At 45.8% G+C, this 25,182-nt stretch overlaps 1 protein-coding gene across 1 annotated transcript in view; it reads left to right on the top strand.

Annotated features, from left to right (window-relative positions):
* Positions 1-21,917, top strand: part of LRRC27 (leucine rich repeat containing 27) — a 90,311-nt gene extending 68,394 nt beyond the window's left edge. Inside the window, exons 8-11 of the mRNA XM_066601187.1 lie at positions 779-872; positions 11,897-12,048; positions 16,974-17,100; positions 20,573-21,917. Coding sequence (XP_066457284.1) covers positions 779-872; positions 11,897-12,048; positions 16,974-17,100; positions 20,573-20,716 — 517 coding nt within the window. The 3' untranslated portion in view covers positions 20,717-21,917. The remainder of the gene's footprint in view (positions 1-778; positions 873-11,896; positions 12,049-16,973; positions 17,101-20,572) is intronic.
* Positions 21,918-25,182: the final 3,265 nt, after the last annotated feature.

The following is a 25,182-nucleotide window of genomic DNA, read 5'->3' as shown; positions in this document are numbered from 1 at the left end:
CCTCTTGTCAAACACCCAGCTTCCGGTGGCGTCAAGATACAATACTACCAGGGTATTATACTGTAGGTGTGCAGAATGGGATTCCTTAGGCAAAATATTTGTCAATTAAATGTTCCTTCTTGCATCTGGTTAAAAAGAAAATCTTGCTGTCCAGTTGTGCCAGTTTCTTCAGAAGATGTTTCAGTCCCATTTGTAACTCCCTTGTCTTGTGATTCTGCCAGTTACCATCTTTGATATACAGGTAATAAAAATAAGTGTGTTCATAAGAGTTAATGAGGAGGATGGAAAAAATTGGGACTTACAGAACACGTCAGTACCTCTATCTAATTGGCAGCAACTCCACGAAGCTTCCTGTCTCCATGGGCCGATATTCCAACACCTAGTGGATGACAGCTTGTTGCGGTTCTGAATGCCAAAGGAGATCCAATATGCTACTAGATGGGGTCTCTAATAAACTGCCTATTCAGTGTATGCGTAGCGGTAACAAGGGGGTAAAAAACAAACAAAAAAACATTCATTTTTAAGCATGGTACAGAGGTAGATGGAGTGGAGATGAGCTCTGTAATACACAAGACAATACATTAATATAACAAGCAAGCATAAATGTGTCTGGATGCGGCAAATTAGTCACACTAATGAGATGTTCTTTACAGCTACAGCTTTTCTGTTTCATAGTTATCTTTCTTTAATAGAACTTTAACAACTCTTCTTAGGTCAATGATCCAAGATTAGAATTTAACGACTTTCTGTAAATGCTTTTTTTAATTTGTCTCGTTAGAAATCAAGAAATTCTCAAAGACTGGCAAAAACAGACTAAGCTCCTGCAAGATCAGAAAGCAAAAAGCAAGAAGAGGACAGAAAATCATCAAGAGGTATATGTGTGACCAATACACAATTCTGTAGAAGATACAAGACTGAGACGTGGCCACCAGGGGGCACTGTGGTATCACATGCATGATTGCTAGAGGTCGGAGATCACTGCCTTGACATTTCAATGATCCTTATTTTCCTATATAGATAAAACACAATAGACTTGCTTTATAAAATGAACTCATTTGGATGTACCCCAATACCGCAGCATGCCATTTAATACACCGAAAGACCATATTTCATTGGAATGACGGTGGTGACATTATTTTTGGCAAAATTCAGAAAACTAGCATTTATAAGGACAAAATCAGCTGTCTAGAGGTCACAGGGGAAGCAGCGGTTTTGTAATCCTTCACATGGAAAGCTCATTAGTAAGGCTATTGCCACTGTGGGCATTATGGATGCAACGGAATACACCGCAATAATTCCCTGCTGCAGATTATATTAGTTTGCTCTGACAGCATTTACGGTATGGTTGGCAGAAATTAAAGGGGTTGTACCAGAATCGCACGTTATCGCTGAGATCTCCCTCCAAAATTCAAGAACTAGGGTCCCGTGTCTGCCTCTGCGTTTCACTGTAGGGTCGCTGGCTGAGCATGCGTAGTTGGTGCTTCATTCATTTTAATGAGGCTGATGGGAATACTCGAGTGCTTGCCATTCAGCTAGCTATTACATAGTAACATAGTATGTTAGGCCGAATGAAGACAATGTCCATCTAGTGCAGCCTGAGTCAATCTCCTTGTTGATCCAGAGGAAGGCAAAAAACCCCTAGAGGCAGAAGCCAATTAGCCCTTCCGGGAAAAAAAATTCCTTCCCGACTCCCTAATGGCAAGACTAATCCGTGTATCAACCTCTAATAGTTCCTACCTGACTGTTAGACCCGGATCAACAACCCGCTAGTCCCCTCTTAAACTCCTTTATGGATTTTGCCATCACCACATCCTCAGGCAGAGAGTTTCACAGTCTCACTGCTCTTACAGTAAAGAACCCTTTTCTGTGTTGGTGATGAGACCTGCTTTCTTCTAGATGTAGAGGATGCCCTCTTGTTACCGTCGCAGTCCTGGGTATAAACAGATGATGAGAGAGATCCTTGTATTGTCCCCTCGTGTATTTATACATAGTTATTTGGTCGCCCCTTAGTCGTCTTTTTCCAGGATAAATAATCCTAATTTTGATAACTTCTCGGGGTATTCCAGTACTCCCATTCCATTTATTAATTTAGTTGCTCTTCTTTGAACCCCCTCCAGTACTGTAACATCTTTCCTGAGCACTGGTGACCAGAACTGTGGTATTCCATGTGGGGCCTGACAAGTGCCTTATATAGTGGGAGGATAATGTTCTCGCCCCTATACCTCTTTTAATGCACCCCAAGACTTTATTTGCTTTTGCAGCAGCTGACTGGCATTGGTTACTCCAGTTTAATCTACAATCCACTAGTACCACCAGGGGTTTTTCCATCTCACTTTTCCCTAGCAGTACCCCATTTAGTGTATATTGGTGACATCCGTTTCTCCTGCCCATGTGCATGACCTTCCATTTGTCAACATTGAACTTCATTTGCCATTTTTCTGCCCAAGGCCCCAGCTTATCTAGGTCCATTTGTAGCCACACATTGTCCTCCATTGTATTAATTATCTTGTATATTTTTGTGTCATCTGCAAATATTGATATTTTACTGTGCAGTCCTTCTATCAGGTCATTGATAAATATATTGAACAGAATGAGGCCTGTGGCACCCCACTAGTAACGGTGGCCCAATCTGAGTATGAACCATTTATTACCACCCTCTGCTTTCTATCTCTGAGCCAATTCTTTACCCAGATGCACACGTTTTCACCCAATCCAAGCTGCCTTATTTTGTCTATCAACCTATTATGCGGCACGGTGTCAAATGCTTTAGAGAAGTCCAGATATACAAGATCAATAGACTCTCCCAGGTCCAGCCTAGAGCTTACTTCATCATAGAAGCTGATCATATTGGTCTGACATGATCGACCCCTCATGAACCCATGCTGGTGAGGAGTTATTCCGTTGTTCTCCTTGAGGTATTCTTCGATGGCGTCTCTCAGAAACCCCTCGAATATTTTTCCAGTTACTGAAGTGAGACTTACCGGCCTGTAGTTACTAGGCTCTCTTTTTGTATATTGGAACCACATTGGCAATGCGCCAATCCAATGGTACAACTCCGGTCTTGATAGTATCCATAAATATTAGAAATAGCGGCCTAGCTATCACATCACTTAGTTCCCTTAGAACCCTTGGGTGTATTCCATCTGGGTGTGGCGATTTATCGATTTTATTCCTCTTTAACGGGTTCTGCACTTCCTCCTGTGTTAGGTATGTAATATTTTGCCCGGGGTTCATTTTATTCCCCTGCATCTCATGTAACATTTCTTTTCCGTTCGTGAATACACTTAAAAAGAAACTAATAGGTTTGCCTTCCCCCCATTATCTTCAATGATTTCTCCTGCATTATTTGTTAAAGGGCCAGTGCTCTTAGTGCAAATCCTTTTGCTGTTAAAGGGGTTGTCTCATGAAAGCATGTGGGGTTATATACTTCTGTATGGCCATATTAATGCACTTTGTAATATACATTGTGCATTAATTATGAGCCATACAGAAGTTATTCACTTACCTGCTCCGTTGCTGGCGTCCTCGTCTCCATGGATCCATCTAAAATCGCCTCTTCTGGCGATTTTAGACGCGCTTGCGCTGTGCGGTCTTCTGTCTTCTGAATGGGGCCGCTCGTGCCGGAGAGCGGCTCCTCGTAGCTCCGCCCCGTCACGTGTGCCGATTCCAGCCAATCAGGAGGCTGGAATCGGCAATGGACTGCACAGTGAAGATCCCGGCGGCCATCTTACTAAGGTAAGTAAGAAGAAGGAAGAAGTCGCCGCAGCGCGGGGATTCGGGTAAGTACTACCCGTTTTTGTTTTTTTTTAACACATGCATTGGGTTTGTCTCGCGCCGAACGGGGGGCCTATTGAATAAAAAAAAAAAACCCGTTTCGGCGCAGGACAACCCCTTTAATATAATTGAAGAATAGATAAGGGTTGTTTTTGCTCTCTTTGTTGATCAGTCTTTTTGCCTCCTCCTTAGCAATTTTGATCTTTTCTTTGCATATTTTCTTTTTCCCTGTATGATTTTAGCGCTTCTTTTGTAGTTTAAGCGCTTTCTTTTTTTTTGTTTATTGCCCCTATTACAGTTTTATCAGCCACAATGGTTTCCTTTTACTTGTAGTTCTTTTATTTTTAAAGGGTATGAACTGTTCATATGAGGCGATTAGGATCTTTTTAAACTTTTTCCATTTGTCCTCTGTACTGATATTTTTGAGGGTGTTGTCCCAACTAATGTTGCCTATAGTAGTTCTAAGCTGATCAAATTTTGCTTTACTAAAGTTTAGTTTGTTTGTCGCTCCCTGATAAGGCTTCTTATTGAATGACAGCTGGAAGTTAATTATTTTGTGGTCACTGTTCCCCAAGTGCCCCTCAACCTGCACCCCCATTATTCGGTCCAGTTTGTTGGTTAGTACTAAGTCCAGAGTGGCCCTCCCTCTAGTAGGCTCCTGTACCAGTTGGGTAAGGTAGTTATCCTTAATTGTTCCCAAGAACTTATCACCCTTTTGAGATTTGCAGGTCTCGTTATCCCATATTATATCCGGATAATTAAAGTCCCCCATGATAATTACTTCATAGCGGTTTGACACCTCTTCTATCTGCCTTAATAGTAAGGTTTCAGTTTCTTCTGTTGCTTTTGGTGGCCTATAGAAAATCCCTATCAGGATTTTGTTATTTTTTTTCTCCCTGTATTTCTACCCACAGAGATTCCACCTGTTCATCTCCTGCACCTATATCCTCCCTTATCCTCGGCAATAAGTACGATTTAATGTACAGACATACCCCTCCCCCTTTCTGTTCCCCACGGTCTCTTCTAAAGAGATTGTAACCTTGTAAATTCGCCGCCCAATCGCACTTATCATCAAGCCATGTTTCCAACTATATCGTAGTTTTCATCAGTCATTCTTGCTTCAAGCTCACCCACTTTGCCGATCACACTCCTTGCATTCGTAACCATACAATTTATATGGTTGTTTTTGTTCTTTAACTTCATTTTGCTACTAATGGTACTATTGGCTGTTCTGTCAGTGCTAACTGTACTAACCCCAACCCCTGCTCGACACCCATTCCCATTGCTTAAATCCAGGTCGCTAGCTACACTGACTACCCCTTGTTTCTCTTTTTGCCCTCCCCCCAAGTCCCTAGTTTAAACACTCCTTCAGCTTTCTAGTCATCTCCTCCCCTAGCACAGCTGCACCCTCCCCATTGAGGTGCAGCCCATCCCTACGGTAGAGCCTGTAGCTGACGGCAAAGTCAGCCCAGTTCTCCAGGAACCCAAATCCCTCCTTCTTACACCAACTCCGGAGCCACTTGTTTACCTCCCTAAGATATTGCTGCCTTTCTAGTGTGGCTTTAGGTGCAGGTAGTATTTCTGAGAAAACTACCCTGGAGGTCCTCGCCCTAAGCTTGGACCCCAAGTCCCTGAAATCATTTTTGAGGGCCCTCCATTGACCTCTAATTTGTTCATTGGTGCCAACGTGCACCATGACCGCTGGATCCTCACCAGCCCCTCCCAGTAATCTGTCAATCCAATCCGCGATGTGTTGAACTCGAGCGCCAGGAAGACAACACACCGTTCAACGATCCCGGTCTTTATGGAAGATTGCCCTATCTGTCCCCCTTATAATTGAGTCCCCCACCACTAGGACCTGTCTAGCCTGTCCTGCACTCCCCGTCCCCATGTCACTGGAGCAGTTATCCCCTGGCGTTCAGAGGGCATGTCGTGCTGCAGCTGTGCTGGCTCTGTAATGGCATCGCCCTCATCTGCCAACTTTGCTAACTTGTTGGGTTGTGCCAGTTCAGGACTAGCCTCCCTGGTTCTCTTCCCTCTACCCCTCCTATCTGTCTCCCAGCTGGCTGCCTGCTCCCCCTGCTCTTCCCTACTACCGTCCACCCCCGCCTCTACCCCAGCGAGCATCTGCTCAGTGAGCAGCAAACTCCTTTCCATGATGCCAATGGATTGCAGTGTTGCAAGTCGCTCATTTAGATCCAGGATTTGGGCTTCTAAACGTGTGACGAGAACGCATCTTGCACAACAATATGTACCCCCGATCGGCTGATCAAGGACTGCATACATTGCACAAGTAGTACACTGGATGACATTGCCAGGCATGGAGTTCATCCTAATGGGGATCTACAATTTAGTTATGGAAGTAGTGAAGTAAAGATAGACTTGCTCACACTCCAAACGCGCAGCAGATTACACTTCGCCGACCGTGCGCAGCCACTCACACTTTTTTTTGTATTAAATAACGCCTACACACTCTCTTGATCACCCAATTCTGCTTCACTTACACTTTACACACAGAAACTTACACACTCACACTCTAATACCCTTCACTTAGTCAGAGACACACACTTAGACCCACAGGCGCGCGCACACACACACACACACACACACAGCTCCTCCACAGCTCCGGTGACGTCACCTCTAGTCTCACCGGCAGGACCTCCCTCCCAGCAGCCCCGCTCTCTGTCCTCCTGCCGCTCTGGGACCTGCTCCTCTGCTTCTGCCCGCTGAGCCTTCAGCGGGCAGTCCTCCAGCCACTTCCGGGACTCCTAGTGACCTTCTGGCACCGGCTCCTGCGCCGCTGCGGTGGCGCCTTCCGCCCTGCTCCTGGCTAGCTTCTCGCGCTCGTTTCTGGCGTCTTAGGTCACTTCCGGAAGTTGCATTGAAAATGAATGGTGCACTTAACCGCAATGAGGAGGACAAATTATGCAAGGGAGTTTTAGCACCGAGCCCCCCACCGATCAGCAAGTTATCCCCTATCCGTCCTCAGGCAGAGAATTCTATAGTCTCACTACTCTTACAGTAAAGAAGGGGGTTGGAACTCTCTGCCTGAGGACATGGGGATGGCAAATTCGATAAAAGCGTTCAAGAGGGGCCTGGTCGCCTTTATACATAAATCTGTCATTCCCCTCCCGAAAAACCCCACACACTATTTGCAAAAGTGGTTGCAAGACTGGCACAAGAAGCCGAAAAGTCACAAATTGTTTACTCCAGAATTCTGGCATAAAAGCTTTTATAAAAGCCCACCGTTGTGAATTATTTGGACAAGAGATTCAAAATTGATAGATATAAGGAGATGGTATCTGCTTGGACGACCTTAAGATGCAGTACACGTTCTACACAGTTCAGTTGTGTGTACTGGATCTCATTTTTCACTTGTGTAGAGCTTGTTGACCACTAGACATATCTGTACGACGCAATCAAAGAGATTTTGCCCAGGTAACAGGGTTTTAGAAGGGCACATTATTGGGATGCGAGAAGCTGGATGGTCGTATTGATGAATTGCCCCCCACCTGGACCGTTCCGACCAGACTGTTAGAAGGTGTTGGGACCAGTTGATGTGTGAGGGCACACAAGGTGACCGGGCTCAGGACCCCCGATAGACCACCAGTAGAGAGAAGCATCTGACCTCACTGTTAGGAGGTGTTGGGACCAGTGGATTTGTGAGGGCACACAAGGTGACCGGGCTCAGGACCCCCGATAGACCACCAGTAGAGAGGAGCGTCTGACCTGACTGTTAGGAGGTGTTGGGACCAGTGGATTTGTGAGGGCACACAAGGTGACCGGGCTCATGACGCCGTCTACAGATCACCAGTAGAGAGGAATGTCTGACCAGACTGTTAGGAGGTGTTGGGACCAGTGGGTGTGTGAGGGCACACAAAGTGACTGGGCTCAGGACGCCTTCAAAAGACCACTAGTAGAGAGGAGCGTCTGATCATCTGACAAGAATGAGCAACTCCAACTGTTATGTTGTCCACCATCCAGAGACAGGTGGCGCCATCGTTACAGGCTCCTGTATCTGTCGGAACCATTTCAAGGCGCTTGCTGAAGGACATTTCATCTCACGGCACCCATTATGTGTACCACCTTTGACTCCCACCCACTGTCATCTCCATATGTAGTGATTACATGAACGACAAAACTGGATTGCTACGGAGTGGAAGCGGGTTGTCTACAGCCATTAATCCAGGTTTAGTTTGGGCACTGACGACGGCCGTGTTCGTGTCTGGAGACCTTGGGTTGAGCGCCACAATCCTGCCTTTGCTGTGGAGTGGCACACTGCCCCCTGCTGGTGTAATGTCTGGGGGGCCATCGCATACGACAGTTGGTCACCCCTAGTAGTGATACTATGAATAGTGACAGCTCAGCGATATGTTCAGGACATCCTGCAGCCACATGTGTTCCTCTCATGGCGGCTTCCAAGAGACATTTTCCAGCAGGATAACGCTCAGCCGCACCAACAAGAGGGTCACAGGAATGTCTCCATAACATTGCCACACTTTCGTGGCTGCCCATTCGTCATATGTATAGCCAATAGAACATGTATGGAACCATTTGGGACACCAACTTTGACAGCCTACGAGTTTGCACGATCAAGAGGCTCAGTAACAGCAAATCCTACTGATACGTCGTAGGGATACCATACAGAAACTGTATGCCTTCATGCCCGCTTGTATCACATCTTGTATCCAAGCTATAGGTGACTCAACAGGGTACTAGAGCCTCCCTGCCCACCTGCATCACATCTTGTATCCAAGCTAGAGGCGGTACAACAGGCTACTAGAGCCTCCATGCCCGCATCACACCTTGTATCCAAGCTAGATGTGGTACAACACGGACCTAGAGCCTCTATGCCCACCAGTATCACATCTTGCATCCAAGCTAGAGGGGGTACAATAAGGTACTAGATCCTCCATGCCCGCCTGTATCACATCTTGTATCCAAGCTAGAGGTGGTACAACAGGATAACAGAGCCTCCATGACCGCCCGTATCACATCTTGTATCCAAGCTACAGGCTATCGATACAACAGGATTCTAGAGCCTCCATGCCCGCCTGTATCACATCTTGTATCCAAGCTAGAGGCGGTACAGCAGGGTACTAGAGCCTCCATGCTCCCTCGTATCACATCTTGTATCCAAGCTAGAGGCGGTACAGCAGGGTACTAGAGCCTCCATGCTCCCTCGTATCACATCTTGTATCCAAGCTAGAGGCGGTACAGCAGGGTACTAGAGCCTCTCTTCAAGTGTTCAGTTTTCCACAATAAATTATATTTTCCTCTGATGTTGTAATCACTTATATCAACATTACAGTCGCGCAGAGAAAGTGTCATGTGATTCCGACAACTTCTAGGGGAGGGATTGTTTACAATGTGTATATATAATATGTATATATATCATTGTTAGTCCTTCTCCATTTCTTTTGGCATTGTATCTTTAGGGGTGTGTGATCGGTATATACCCACAAGGCCCTCTGTATTTTGGGACCGTAACATAGTGGCGGTTTGTTTACACAGAATATTTATTTTAAGGTCATGTGTTTATGTTTATTATTCAGCTCTGCTCCATAGTTGTTCTTTGAACATCTCTGGGAATTTATCATATTCTTTGAATTCCTGTTCTTTTCGTTGTTTTACTTAAACCTTTATAGCGGTACTCCAAAAAATAACAGATTGTGTTTTTTCACACATTTTATAGCAGTCATTTTTATCAGAATATCCCACAAAATGTTGGAATGGCGACAATTCAGTATTTATACTGGAATAAATATAAACCGACGAGTGTCTACAGAAGACCTTGAGGGGCGTTAATGATGTAAATCTTCATTTATGATCACACTAATGTCTGGGTACAAGGCTGAAGGCCGGACTCAGGACATGATTTATACCATTTATCATTGGAGATTACAAGGACAAGACCTTATTTCAAGTCTCATTATGTCACCCTAACATGATAGAGGGACCTGTTGTAAGTGGAGGTGATGGCTTGCGCTCCTCATATTGGACGATAAGCTGCTTTTTCTCTAGACTTCAGGAATCCTGTAAAAGTAGTTCTAGGAAGAAAGAAAACCGTGATCCATGCAAGACAGTGGTGAAAAACCACTAAGGATATTCATATGGGTGAGTGCGATATCAGTCAAAGAAACTCCGACTGGTATCGCACTCTTAAACCTGCTGCGGAAAACACTCTTAACCCTTTGCAATCCAATTTTGGATTCAGGGTTTCCTAGGGGGTTTTCTCTTTCTGCTATTATACAATGGCACCATCTGCTGGCTAGAGCCAGTACTGCGGTATGTGACATGCTGGAGAGGCCCCCTGACAACAGAGCAGCCAGTAATATACAGGAAGAATGCCCTGCCGGACGTCTTCCGACATCGGAGCTGTACAGCCTTCAATCAGAATGTCTTCAGACGTCAGACAGTGGATTGGAAAGGGTTAAACCTGCAAATTTTTTGAGGAAAACGCATCTCATCGCATCTTTGCAACATGTGATTTTTCACGCTCGTCTTTCAGGCTTCAATAGGAAAAACAGGAAAATAGCATTTTCATGAAAATTTCATATACATGCAAGTGCGATGCATTTTTTTTTTGCTGCCATAAGCAATTATGAGCAGGCCAAAAATTGGTCAGATATCGCTTGTGAAAATGGCCCATGTGAATGGGCTCTAAGGATGTACTTACACTGCCAATTTTATTGCATGCGTTTTGTGCATTGTGAGATGCATGAAATTAGAGTCCGTTATTTGAAGTGGGTCCGTTTACATGAACGATGTTTCTCTCACTTTGATGCTGCGAGATACAAATATTGCAGCAGGTTTTATTTTTTAGGCGATATCACCCATAACTTTCTATGGGGAAAAAAATCCTCATTGCACTTGCATGTAGATGTGCTTTTTCGTGTGTTTATAACTTTTATTTTTCCTATAGAAATAGGTGATTTTCTTGCATGTAAAAAACACGCATGAAAATCACATGTTCAGCAATGCTATACGTTGTTATAGCAAAACACATGATACACACATTTGCAAGTGCGATATGTAACATAGTGTGCTAGGCTAAGAGAAAACAATATCCATTTAGTTCAGCCTGTTTCCACTCCCCCTTGTTGATCCAGAGGAAGGCAAAAAAAAACCAAACAAACGAGGCAGAAGCCAATTAGCCCATTAGGGGAAAAAAAATTCCTTCCCGACTCCATAATGACAGTCAGAATAATCTCTGGATCAATGTTTGAAAGTTCCTACCTGACTCCAAGACCCGGATCAACAACTCTTCTAGTTATTTAATGTCTATATCCTGTAATATCATAGCGCTCTAGAAAGACATCAAGTCCCCTCTTAAACTCCTCTATCGATTTTGCCATCCCCACGTCCTCAGGCAGAGAGTTCCACAGTCTCACTGCTGTTACAGTGAAGAACCCCCTTCTATCTAGGACCAAGATCATACTCACCCATGTAAATGCACTCTATGGCTGCATTCATATAGTGAGAAATCAACTCCATGAGACACAAAGTGCCAGCAGCTCCTCAGTACAGAGCGTCTGTGTTTCTCCTTAAAGGGGTTGTCCGGGATATTTTGTATTTTTTTTTATTGATCAGCGGGGGTCCACTGCTCGGGATCCCTACTGATCAGCTGATTCCCAGTGTCGCTGTCATTATGGACAGCGTAGGAAGCAGATCACACTGACCATAGCGCAGCGGCCGGTTTGGTACGGCAGGCACAGTTCCTATTGAATTCAATGGGAGCTGTGCCTGCAATACCAACCCAGGCCACTGTGCTATGGTCAGCACAGTATGCTTCCTGTGTTTCCCATCCAGCAATCAGCTGATTGGCAGGGATCCTGAGCTGTGGACCTCCGCTGCTCATCTACTGATGACCTATCCTAAGGACAGGGAATCAACAGAAAAAAAAAAAGTCCCGGACAACCTCTTTAAAACTTTATCAATACTGTGTATATTGAGCTTTAAAGCCAACCTGGTTTCCCTGTGAATGTATTATATTTCTGATTGTTTTGTATAGTAGTTTACATCCTACATGCTCTTGTAGACTTATATATCATTCCTGTGCTATATTCCCACGGAAATAGCGTCTGGTTTCACTGACCGCCCTGTCATTACACATGCCTAGGTGCCTGCCACCGCTCCTCCGTTTGCCACAGATCTGGACACATCCAAACACAAGAATAGCTGGGATAAGCAAAAGAGTCTTACAGTTGAAAAACAGGAAATGATGCCAAGGGTCACGTCTGCGAACACACTGAAAGGCATGGAGAAAGCAAGGTTTGTTTAATCAACAGTGACCATATTCAGAGTGTTAAACTGTAAACCACCTCGTTGGATGCCCTGTGGTACACCTAATCGCAAGCCTCGGCTGGCTCGTTTTCAAAGCCCCAAGCAGCAAATGGAAAGTTTCTGTCTGTCCCACGTCTTATAATGCTGCATAATTCATTTTTGAGTCCAGGAATGAAAAAGTGCCCAGTTATTGAGAATGCCGGTAACCGAAATAGTAACATTATTTAGACTGCAGATTGTAGCTGGTAAATTGGAAGAAGAAGGCTGAGAGGAGACTTAATAGCGGTCTACAAATATCTGAAGGGCTGTCACAGTGCAGAGGGATCAGCCCTATTCTCATTTGTACAAGGAAAGACTAGAAGCAATGGGATGAAACTGAAAGGGAAGAGACACAGATTAGATATTAGACAGTGAGGGTGATCAGTGAGTGGAACAGGTTGCCACGGGAGGTGGTGAGTTGTCCTTCAATGGAAGTGTTCAAACGAAGGCTGGACAGACATCAGTCTGGGATTATTTAGTGAATCCTGCACTGAGCAGGGGGTTGGACCCGATGACCCTGGAGGTCCCTTCCAACTCTACCAGTCTGATTCAATGACCACCCTACAAAGAGGGGAGTGGCTACCTAGTGCTACATCTGCATATAGATAAAGCATACAAAGGGTACCATGCCAAGCAGGAACCAATCCATGCTTTATCTATATGCAGGGGTTCTGCGTTCCCCTCTTTCATCAGTGCAAGCTCGCTGCACCCACCCAGTGGTGTGGAGTTTGAATGGAGCTGCGGTCACGTATATGAGGTGCCTCTCCAATCATTTCAGTGGAGCTGATGGAAATAGTACAACTGCTTGGTTATCTCCTGTAGTCCCATTGAGAATGAATGGAGCGACATCTCATATATGATCACCGCTCTATTCACTCTCCTCACTGCAGGAGGTACAGTGAGCATACAGTCAGGAGAAGATAGGGACATAGGACTCCCATTCTCAGGATGGATTAGACTTTTAGCACTTATCCCATGAATAGATGATAAAAGTTAATGGTGGCACAACTTTTTTAACAAGGTAGGAGCTAGCTAGCGCTGTGGCCCTTCCTACTACAGATAAGGATAGGCCAGCACGGTTAAGTCCTGGAAAGCTCTTTTAAAATAGATGTAAACATGGCCGGGTTATAGGTAGAGCAAATAGGGTACATGTCCCATCAGTCACCCTCCCTGCCCCAGTCTTTCCACTTTTCAGCACCAGCATTTTCTAGTTATGCTCTGCTAGTCACTATTTATATGGGTAGTGTATACACTGTTCACCTCTAGACTCCCCCACCTCTTAGAAAACTGCTGGTCGCCTGATTGTTGTTCAGTAACTCTGTTGAGTTGAGAAGGGGCCGAGATGACCATGCAGGTGTGGCTCTCTGGTATAGTCGTCCTGGACTGCCAATGGAAACCTGAGGTCCCTTGGTACGAGGGCAGCCAGAACGGACGTGTAAGTGTGCTATACTGGTGGACACTCTGAACCCCTCAGACTGAACCCACCTCACAGTGGCGCACACACATCTCGAAAGAGACGATCCCTCTTCTTCTACGAGGACAGGTCGGGAATCCGAGGGGAACCAGAGTACTGACAACCAAGGAACAAACAGAAACTGACAATAACTAAAAGACAAGAGCAACAGAATACCAGACAAACAGAGAACAAACCCGAACACAGCAGCCAACCACACAGGCACACGGCGCAGGATGACTGCACAGGGAACACTGAAAAATAACCAGCAACTCCTAGCCAGGAAGAGCTGGATTATATAGGGAAGAGGGAGAAGCTGATTGTTTGATAAAACTGTCAATCACCAGCCACACCTCGCTAACAGCTGCAGGACTAATTCACCTGAACTAGTAAACACAGGAGATGTTAACCCTAACTAATCAGGATAGAACCCATGGAAACAAAGGTGTGCTGGCAAAGACTTGACCGTGTGCTGGCTGTAACGGGACACTCTCTATTTGGATGTGGCCAGCTTGGCTTCGTCTAGGCTTGGCCAACATCCATAAAGGTCTAGGGCAGAGGTTCCCAACTCAAGTCCTCAGGGACCACCAACAGGTCATGTTTTCAGGAAATCCTATGGTAAGAACACCTGTGGCAATGTCTGAGCCGCTGACAATAATTACATCCCCTGTGCAATACTGAGGAAATCCTGAAAACATGACCTGTTGGCGGTCCCTGAGGACTGGAGTTGGGGAACCCTGGTTTAGGGAATTAAACGGGTAAATATCGGCATTCCCAGTGGCCTAGTGGTTATGGTGTACACATGCTGCGACATGGCTGAGGGAGGGAGTGTAAGAACTGCTACTAACTAGTCCTGTTCACAACTAAATACCTCTATATACACTATCCTGCTAAAAGTAATTGGACACCTGGGCAAGAATTAAAAGTAGTATTTATTTAATATGTTAATATTTGTTGGGTCCCCTTTGGCCCTAATGACATTGGAAACTCTCCGGGGAATATTTTCTACTAATACCTGATACACTTCAGCTGGTGTTTCCCTCCATTCGTCCTGCAATCTAAGGGTGGATTCAGACGACTGTATATCGGCTCGGTTTTCACGCAAAGCCGATATACAGTGTCCTCATCTGCAAGGGGGGGGGGGATGGAAGAGCCAGGGGCAGGAACTGAGCTCCCGCCCCCTCTCTGCCTCCTCTCCACCCCCTCTCCGCCCCTCTGCACTATTTGCAATGAAAGGAAGCGGGACGGGGGCGGGGCTAAGTTCCGAGAATTAGCCCCGCCCCCGTCCCACCTCTCTCCATTGCAAATAGTGCAGAGGGGCGGAGAGGAGGCAGAGAGGGGGCAGGAGCTCAGAGCACTGCTCCTGGCTCTTCCAGGCTCCCCCCCTGTAGAGAGAGACGACGTATATCGGCTCGGTGTGAAACCCCAGCCGATATACGTTTGTCTGAATCTAGCCTAATGCTGTTTTACGTTGGATTGAGGATCTGGATGTTCCACGATTGGACTGGCTACACAGAGTCTAACCTGAACCCTACTGAACATCTTTGGGATGAACTGGCCCCTAGTTCTTTCTACAGCATATAGTACTCAATTTGCCAAAATCAAACGTGTTATACAAAATAATTGACCTATTCTGTTACAAGATGATTCTCTGGCCGCTATTTTACGCTCTGGGGTAAAATTTATTTCCAAAAAGTCTCCTATGTTAGCGCAACCCTTATCACCTAGTTTGTATTCCAGATCACTAGAACCTCGTTCACATTGGCTAGACTTCAAGGGATACTATAAATGCGGTTTATCGTGATGTGGAATATGCAAATTACATTCATCAAACTAAAGTATTTGTGTCCAACCGTACAAACAGAACTTTTCCGTGATCAAGTCCCAAGCTTAATTAGCGTTTTCTCAACCATTCACATGGCCGAGTGCGATGTATTAGCGAAAAAATACACCGGGAAATCCCTCGCTCAGCATAAATCCTCGGAATGCCTAAATAGAGGCACCTGTAAGCTTTTCCCTGCGTTGGAGGCGGCTAAACTCCCTTTTTTCCCAGCTCCCATAGGAGTCTATAGGAGTCGCCAGCATATATCTGTTGAAAGATAGATCCAGATCTATCTTTTCTAGCCGCGCGTAAAAGCGCCTGCCGATTTCAGTCACGCATGTTCTATTTGAACGAATGCATTTGAAGCCAATGCCTCAGATGGTCACTTTTTGCGGCCAAGCGTAAAAACACTTGTGTCAAAAGAAGTGCTCTTTCACACGGGAGCTGCTATTTTCGGCCAGCCGTATCTCGGCCATGGCGCGACTGAAAAATCGCACAAACGAGAGGCAGCTGTGACGAAGTCACGGCTACATCTCCCGTTTATGCGTCTGTTCAGACGGCCTGGGTCTGGCGAGTATACGACAAGCCCGGGATACCACCAGGCGGGGGGAAAGAGTTTAGCTCTGCTAAACTCCCACCCCCTCTCCGCCCCTTGCCGGCTATCTGCAATGGGATGGGGAGGGAGCTAGTGTGCTAATCTCCAGCTCCGTCTCGCCTCCTCCCTTTGCCAACAGTCGGCAAGGGACAGAGAGGGGGAGGGAGTTTAGCAGAGACGCTGCTAAACTCCCTCCCACCTCCCTTTTGCCGCAGCTCCCATAGGAGTCTATGGGACCGGCCGCCAAATTCCGGCCGGATGATAGTTCATGATCTATCTTTTCCGGCTGATGTAAAACGGACGAGCAGAATGTCGCATTGTTATTTCCTTCTTACACGCTTGCGTTCAGTTCATTATTGGTATAATTAACCGTTCATTCTAGTAGCTGGAACGCGTCGGCACTACGTGCATGGTTTTTTTTTCTCTCCTTTTAACTGTCTAAATAAAGCAGCCTTGTTTTATTCGGCGCCGGGGCCCCATCTCCTGCTACATGGGGGCCCGAAGGTTCATGTTTGTTGTATTATCTTTGTTTCTTACAAATCAATCGCACACCGGGTTACTCTATTGATCTATATGATCATCAATCAAAAGTCTGGCAAAACATGTCATTAGACTTCTATTGCTCTCTGGTGTCATCCGCACCTGTTTTTGATTATAGTGAGAACCCGCAGACAGGATTTAATGAGGCAAATAACAACAAATGAGGATTTTCGTATATGTTTGGTTTATATAGCCTGACGCAGAGATAAAGGTCAGACTTTCATTTTTTTCTACTCCACTTTTATACCAATTAGCAACAAATCCTGAAATCGAAGCGAACTCCGAGACACAAAACTTTGTGCCAGTTTGTAAATAAAGCTTTTATTGATGGATTTTCTGAGCGGTTGCTCCTTTGGCAAGAACTGTATCCCTCATACAAAATAGACCAATGTCCTTCCTCCATTATAAGACAAGAGGATGCCTTGTGTCATAAATTAGTAATCTTCCCTGTTTTACATGCGTAGAGCCTCTAGAGACCTCAGACTGGAACACCGCATCAAACAGCATATTCAGACCATGCAAGAGAGGAAGAAAAACCCCAAGCGTTCTGTGCAGGAAGAAATGGAGGCCGCGAAGAAGGAATTAGAGGTGGTGAGTCACGCTCCACTTCAATAAACTGCTGAATTGTGTTTATGGTCAGTCAGCTATTTTATACTTCAGCAGGTCCTGTTGACTTGTAATATGAATTTATATCCTCCTAGCAGTGACAGCGGCAGAATAAAGCATAAATATATATGTATATATGGGTGGGGTTCACTACGGGCTTACCAGGGCATTACTCTGGAAGTCGCCCCAGTACTACAGACCTAGGTTCAGTACCTGAGGGTGTCAACAGAAGCGTAGTCAGGCAATCCAGGTTGGGACAGGAATCAGAACTTTAGAACATGGTGCAAACTGGAGTTTGGGACAGACCGAACTGGTTCAGCACCGGACACTAGGCCATAAGTCAGGGCAGGCAGCAAACAGAAGCGTGGTCAATATAAGTCAACAGGGTAGTCAGTGATAGCCAAAGTCAGGAACCAGAGCTTGAGATAGCACCTTAAGCAGTACCAAAGGACTGCAAACTCAGGCACCTTCCATAGGCAGAGAATGTCTGATATAAACAGGGATCACAAGTAATTGGCAGGGAAGGAGTTTGTTAGGTATGTACTGGCCCTTTAAGAGCACAGCCGAGTTAGTGCACGTGTCCTCCGAGCCGCTATCGGTGAGCAAGCAGACACTGCAGCAGGGTGTCTGAAGAGGAGTGCAGGAGTGCATCTGAACATCACAGTATCCATATGTCTTTGTTTGAAAACCAAGCTTGCTATAGTAGACTTCAGTCTTCTGGAAAGGATCCACACTACATTTTAGGACACGGTCCCACAGGCTGTAATCCTGTATTGCCATGAGCATCTTACAAAGTCATTATCACCAACCTTCTAAAGTCACCGGACCTGGTTGAAAATTGAAACAAAACTTACATTGTATAAGGGCCTCATGTGGCGCAGAGTGTTAAGGCAGCAGAAAGGCAGTCCTAAGCTCTTGCTCACGACCTGAAGGTTGCGGGCTCAATCCCCATGTGGTTCAGGTAGCTAGCTTGAGGGCTCAGTCACACGGGCATTTTTCCGCGCGTCAAAAAGTTTGCACTAGATAGAACCAATGCTTTTCAATGGCAGCGGTCGCATGTGCGAATTTGACGTGCAGAAAAACGCCTGCGGCGAAAATTATGGGACCCCATTTCGCAGAACGCATGTAACTGCGGCATCCCGGGATTTCACCTTGCGCTCAATGGGGCCGGTGGCAGCAGCGCCGACCCCATTGAGAACATATAGTGAAGATCACGATCCTCTGGCACAGCTGTGGCAGAGGAACACGATGTTCTCCCATTGAATTCAATGGAGCCCGCAATACAGCCGTCTCCATTGAATCTAATGGGCTGCCGGCAAGCACTGCAGTGATTTTCGGAGGCAGCACTCATCCATTCATGAATTCATGAATGGGTGAGTGCTGCCTCTGATTGGCTGAGTGTAGGGAGCAATCAGAGGCAGCTCTCAGATGTCATTCAATTGCTGAGTCCTGCCTCTGATTGGTCACAGTGCTCAGGCAATCAGAGGCAGCCCATTCAGCAGGCGTGGATTTTAAATCCCCGCCTGCTGAATACTACTCAGAGCAGTGCAGGAGAAGAGCCGGCTGGACGCGGCTGAGCCCCGGCAGCTGCAGAGCGGTGGGTATAGGGTTTTTTTTACACATTTTTGAATTGATTTTCAGGGAAAGGCTTATATTTGAAGCCCTTCCCCGAAAATCACTGCAGCGCTTGCCGGCAGCCCATTACTTTCATTGGAGCCGGCTATATTGCCGGCTCCATTGAATTCAATCGGACAACATCGCCTCATCTGCCACAGCTGTGACAGCAGCTGTCACAGCCACAAAACGCCCGTGTGACCAAGCTCTTTCGAGCGGATAAACGCCCGCTTAGGTCACGCAAATTTTTTAACGCATCAGTTATGCGTTCAAAAATTTGTGTGTCAGACTCTCGTGTGACTGAGCCCTGACTCAGCCTCCATCCCTCCAAGGTCAGTAAAATGAGTACCCAGCTTGCTGGGGGGTAAAAGATGAATGGGGAAGGCAATAGCAAACCACCCCGAAAAAACAGTCTGCCAAGACATCACCATCACCATCAAGACATCACACTAGGAGTAAGTCATGAATCAGTGCTAGCACCAGGAGACTTTACCTTTTTACATTGTATACATCTAGCTCTTTCCAGCTGCTGCCTTTTTTCCCACAACCCCCATGAATTTCAGTGGAAATCCCCACCAGTATGTGGCACACAGGGACAGGCTGGGGCAATCATCATTGTTTTTATAGCATATAGATATTCCACAGGACTTCACATCACTTGATATTACAGGTTCTCTCCTGACTGAGGCTCACAACTTTTAAATTCACCTGTTTGCATGTCATAGGATGGTGGGAGGGAAACCCATGCAAACAGAGAGAGAACAGACAAACTCCATGCAGTTGTATTTTTATGGGTGGGGCCTCCATTCTCAATTCTCTTCATGGGTGGAGTCTGCCTCCTCTGTTCTATTGGTGGAGCCTTCATGCTCTGTTCTCTTTATTGGTCAAGCCTCCCTGCTTTGTGTTCTCCTTAAGGGTGGAGCCTTCCTGTGCTGTTCTATTTGTGGGATGAGCCTTCCTGTGCTATTCTATTTGTGGGTGGAGCCTTCCTGTACTGTTTTATTTGTGGGTGGAGCCTCCCTGTACTGTTCTATTTCTGGGTGGAGCCTTCCTGTGCTGTTCTATTTGTGGGTGAAGCCTCCCTGAACTGTTCTATTTGTGGGTGGAGCCTTCCTGTACTATTCTATTTGTAGGTGGAGCCTTCCTGTGCTATTCTATTTGTGGGTGGAGCCTTCCTGCACTGTTTTATTTGTGGGTGGAGCCTTCCTGTGCTGTTCTATTTGTGGGTGGAGCTTCCCTGTACGGTTCTGTTTGTGGGTGGAGCCTTTCTGTACCGTTCTATTTGTGGGATTAGCTTTCCTGTGCTGTTCTATTTGTGGGTGGAGCCTTCCTGTGCTATTATATTCGTGGGTGGAGCCTTCCTGTGCTTTTCTATTTGTGGGTGGAGCCTTCCTGTACTGTTCTATTTGTGGGATGAGCCTTCCTGTACTGTTCTATTTGTGGGTGGAGCCTTCCTGTACTGTTCTATTTGTGGGTGGAGCTTCCCTGTACTGTTCTGTTTGTGGGTGGAGCCTTCCTGTACCGTTCTATTTGAGGGATTAGCTTTCCTGTGCTGTTCTATTTGTGGGTGGAGCCTTCCTATACTGTTCTATTTGTGGGTGGAGCCTCCCTTCTGTGTTCTCTCTATGGACTTTGCTACCTTGCCCTGTTCTTGGCACTACTTTGAATTGTCTTGACAGATATCTTAGGAGACTAGATACTGGTTACTGAGATGTTGTGATTGACGCATTCAGAGAGGAGGCCAAAGAGGACCTCACACAGGAGAATGGCTGCAGAATGTTCCCTGTCTGGTTGTCCCCAAGTCACATGTTGCTTTAACCGTTGTTCATGTCTGTATTCGAAGGCATCAATGCTTCAAGCGGAATTATTACATAGAAACCGAGAACGGGATGCGGCCCTGGAATATCGATTTACTGCCTTCACAGGGGACATTTCTCCAAGTCCTATACCCAGAGGACCCCAGAACATCTGCGCAACAACATTGTGATCAACTTTCTGCACTTGTGTGTTTGTAAAACTAAAGTCTGATTGCAATTTTCTCCTCCCATTTAAACTACACAAAGAAGACCAATCATCCCGCACCGACCTTCTGGTGGGGATCAGAACCGTACGGGTATTATACTGGTCTCCCACAATTACAAGTCATCCCCCATGCACAGGATAATGGATAAAGTGCTTGTCGGTGAATGGAGCGTCAGCCGAGTATGTGCGGTCGGCGCTCCATTAATTTCAATGAGGCTGACGGAAATAACAGAACGCATGTTGCTCGGCTATCTCCGCAGTTCTCAAGATTGACGGAGGTCCCAGTGCTGAGACCCCCACAGATCATCACATTATCCCCTATCCTGTGCATAGGGAATAACTTGCACGACCCCTTTAACCCCTTCCAATCCAATTTGTATCCTGGTTTTCCTAGGGGGCCTACTCTTTTTTTGCCGTTATACAACAGTGCTATCTGCTGGCTAAAGCCAGTACTGCATGAGGTGACACGTTGGATAGGCTCCGACAGCAGAGAGGCTGGCAATATACAGTAAGAGAACCCTGATGGATGTCTTCCAATATCGGAGCTGTACAGCCTTAAATCATACGGACGTCAGACAGTGGGTTGGAAAGGGTTAAAACAGTGTTTTTAGGGTATGGTAACATAACTATACATGTGCGGGCTCACACCCGCGTTACGACTTTCAGCCATTATTCCGTCTCTCCATTCTGTTTGCAGAGCTGATGACGTCACCACTTTATTTCCCCTTTGCGGTGGCAGAGAATGCTTCGTTGAAAACACCATAGAAACGTTGTATGCAGCTTTTTAACACCCCCTATTCATTTCAATGGGCATTGCTGAAAAATAGAACATACGGCATTCAGTTTAGCGCGTTAGAAACGCTGCGCTAAAACGCTCGTCTGAGAAGCCCCATTGAAATGAATGGAGGCTCAGTACAGCGTATTTGGCAGGCGTTTTAAACACACGATAAACGCTATTAAAAACCGCCTGTGTGAGAGGCTGAAAGCTTCCTCTTTGTGTTTTTTTTATACATTTATTTCTTTTTAATTCGGTTTCTTTGCTCTAAAAATGGAACAGGGAGAATGAATTATAACTGAAATCATAACGCAGATGTGAACCCTATTTGTTCCCAACTTGGGACTGTCCGCTTTCCTCGCATGTCTATTTAATAAATATTTGCATTCTGTTTTGTGCTGTTCCTCTGTTATTCCTCCTGTAAATATCTAATTACTGAGTGTTAGGGTCTGTCTTTACACTTCCAATCACCCGTAAACAGTCGGTCTGTATATGGTTATCTTTTACCTCCTGGAAAAGATTCTGGCTTTGGCTCATAATTCCCAGTCATTGATAAAAGGTCTGACATTAACTTACAGCAATGCTGCTTTCCAGCTTTTGCAGTAGGTGGCACTGTAGAGATATTGTTCCATCTTACCATTTGCATATTTCCCAGAGGAGCATGCATGGCCTTATAAGTCTCTTCACATCTTCTAGGTGTTCTCCTTAAAGGGGTTGTCCCGCGCCGAAACGTTGTTTTTTTTTATTCAATAGGCCCCCCATTCGGCGCGAGACAAACCCAATGCATGTGTTAAAAAAAAAAAACGTTTAGTACTTACCCGAATCCCCGCGCTGCGGTGACTTCTTCCTTACCTTAGCAAGATGGCCGCCGGGATCTTCACCCACGATGCACCAAGGGTCTTCTCCCATGGTGCACCGTGGGCTCTGTGCGGTCCATTGCCAATTCCAGCCTCCTGATTGGCTGGAATCGGCACATGTGACGGGGCGGAGCTACGCAATGACGCGTAGAAGGGGGCGGAGCCAGAACTCCACTCGTGCCGAGACAGAAAGAGAAGGGAGAAGACCCTTCTGCGCAAGCGCGTCTAATCGGGAGATTAGATGCTGAAATTAGACGGCACCATGGAGACGAGGACGCCAGCAACGGAGAAGGTAAGTGAATAACTTCTGTATGGCTCATATTTAATGCACGATGTATATTACAAAGTGCATTAATATGGCCATACAGAAGTGCTTACCCCCGTTTGCTTTCTCGGGACAACCCCTTTAAGGAATAACGATACCCTTCCTGATCTACACTTTCTGACACTGTCAGCTGTGATTGGACAGTTACAGAATATTGCAACAATGTGCCTTTAATGAGAGGAATAACTAGTTTTTTATACAGTCATATGTTCAGGCGAAATAACAAAGGAACGACAGAACACATTCTGCAAGTCAGTGTTAGACTCTTTATACAAGCCTTCTAACAATGACCGGGAATTGAAAGCCAAGCCATAATCAATACACAGACAACTGTATGCAGTAGGTTTCTGGCTTGGCTAGGGAGAGGCCTGTGACGTGGGTCAGGAACACTATCTTTACTTCCTAGGGAGAGCACCTAGAAGGTGAGTGAGGAGACTTATAAGGCCATTGATGCTTCTCTGGGTAATATGCAGATAAGAGAGATGCAATAATACCTCTGGAGTGCCACCTTTTGGAAGGCAAGTCAATGTTAGACTCTTTATACAAGCCTTGTAACAATGACATAGAATTGAAAGCCAAGCCAGATTCCATGCACAGACAGCTGTTTCGGGGGGTTTGCCCCTCATAAGTGTGCAGTAGGTTTCTGGCTTGGCTAGTGAGAGGCCTGTGACATTTGTCAGTAACGCTATCTTTTCTCCACTGATGAGGGGCTAACAGTCGGCAGAACAGTGGAGGAGGTAATCAATATCAAAGTTCCAGAAGACCCTTTTATCCTGTACCTGGACCACCACCTTGACACAGAAATCAGTCCTTTTTTATGATCTTTGTTATACATTAGGACAATTGTATCTCTTATTGGCGGACAGTATGTTGCCTACGATGTGAGAATTGGATATAGGAGGTCGGACAGCTCAGTAAGGACCCGGCAAGTGATATTCAGCTGAGGAACGGGAAGGAATCATCCTTTAGCAGAGAATGTATATAGAAGAGGCCGAGCATGTACTGCGTGACGGATGGCTAGAGGGTAAGATTATGGAGGTAATCTGCTTGTAATGGAAATGTTAGCCGTCTCAGGGTAGAGCTTACTGCACAGCATCCAGGGAAGACGAATTACTATACCAGTATCAACCCCCTATAGGCAGATCTGGAGAAGCCGTTTGTGGCAGGAGCCTGCGGAGTGATGTAATAGGAGAGCACAAGAAATAACGTGTCGCAGTACACAGAAGCTTCTGGTTTGCTTTGTTACTTTGTGTGCATGAAGCCTTTCTATGTATCACGATGACGGACTCGGAAGCCTTTAAAGACTGAGGGCTCAGTCACACGGGTGTAAAAAACGTTCACAGTGCGTCCGTTAAAAAAAAAACGCGTGACCACCAAAGATAGAGCAGAAGTGTGGCAATGGACGTGGTCACACGTTTTTTTTTTTAAACGCACGCAGTGCGAATGTTATTACGCGTGTAAAAACGCCCGTGTGACCGAGCCCTTACAAGGACTCTTGCCCGCTCTCCCTTATGGCTCTTTAACACCGTGAATCATTTTCTTTCTAACTTTTTTCTGTCTTTTGTCTTTCTTCATATTTATGGTTTGTCCACTAAGTTTCTGCATTGAAAACAATGGAGGATCGCTTCTTCCTTGAAGTGTTGCGAGGCAGTTTGGACATAAGAACGCCTCGTATCCGCAAGGAATTCACATGTTGGCGAACGCAATATCGGCGCGACTCTGGCGCAGAGTTTGAAAAGCCAACAAAAGGGAAGGGATTCCCTTCACTCAGGCACAACTACGCTCAGCGTAGTTGCGCCCACACTCGTCTAAATCCACCCTAATAGTCCAAATGCCTCGCTCCCCTTTGCATGGCCTTAAGGGTGTATTCATACATGTCAGCTACCCGCTTTCACGATGGACAGAACTCACATGGTAAAAGAACCGATTCATTTAAATGGGTGAATTCACATGAGTCTGATTTTTTTGTGCAATCCTTTAAAAATTGTCCATTATTTTCTATGGAAGCTTTAATAAAAAAGCATCATAATCATATGACATGCGATTTGCATGCGAGGGCGATGCATTTTTAATGCAGGTTACCATGGGGACCACATGAAGATAGAGTCAGGAAGTGCAGAGCAGAGAAAAATGCAAGCTAAAATCATGCATGAAAATCGCAAGAAAATAGCTTGAACATTGAATGGAGAACAGTCAGTTTTTTACTGACCAAAAGCGCATTCACCCGTGTAAAACCGTCTGAAGGGGGTATTCAGGCAGAAGAAAATGCTGCAAAGCTGTTCACCACGTGGTGAAAACATAAAAGTAATGGGAGTTGTAAGAATCTGTGTCTAACAAGCTCCCTCTAGTGGTGGCTGCAGGCAGTCAGAATTTTTCAAATCTGGAGGAGTTATCCTTGCAGTAAAAAAAAAAAAGGTAAATCTCCTCACCAGGCTGCCCAGACATAAGAGGAGGCATACTGACCTCAATTAATC

This window comes from Eleutherodactylus coqui, chromosome 4 (assembly GCF_035609145.1).
Source record: "Eleutherodactylus coqui strain aEleCoq1 chromosome 4, aEleCoq1.hap1, whole genome shotgun sequence".
Classification (NCBI taxonomy): Eukaryota; Metazoa; Chordata; class Amphibia; order Anura; family Eleutherodactylidae; genus Eleutherodactylus; species Eleutherodactylus coqui.
Note: the sequence above shows the minus strand (reverse complement) of the source record. Positions and strands in the feature narration are given on the sequence as shown.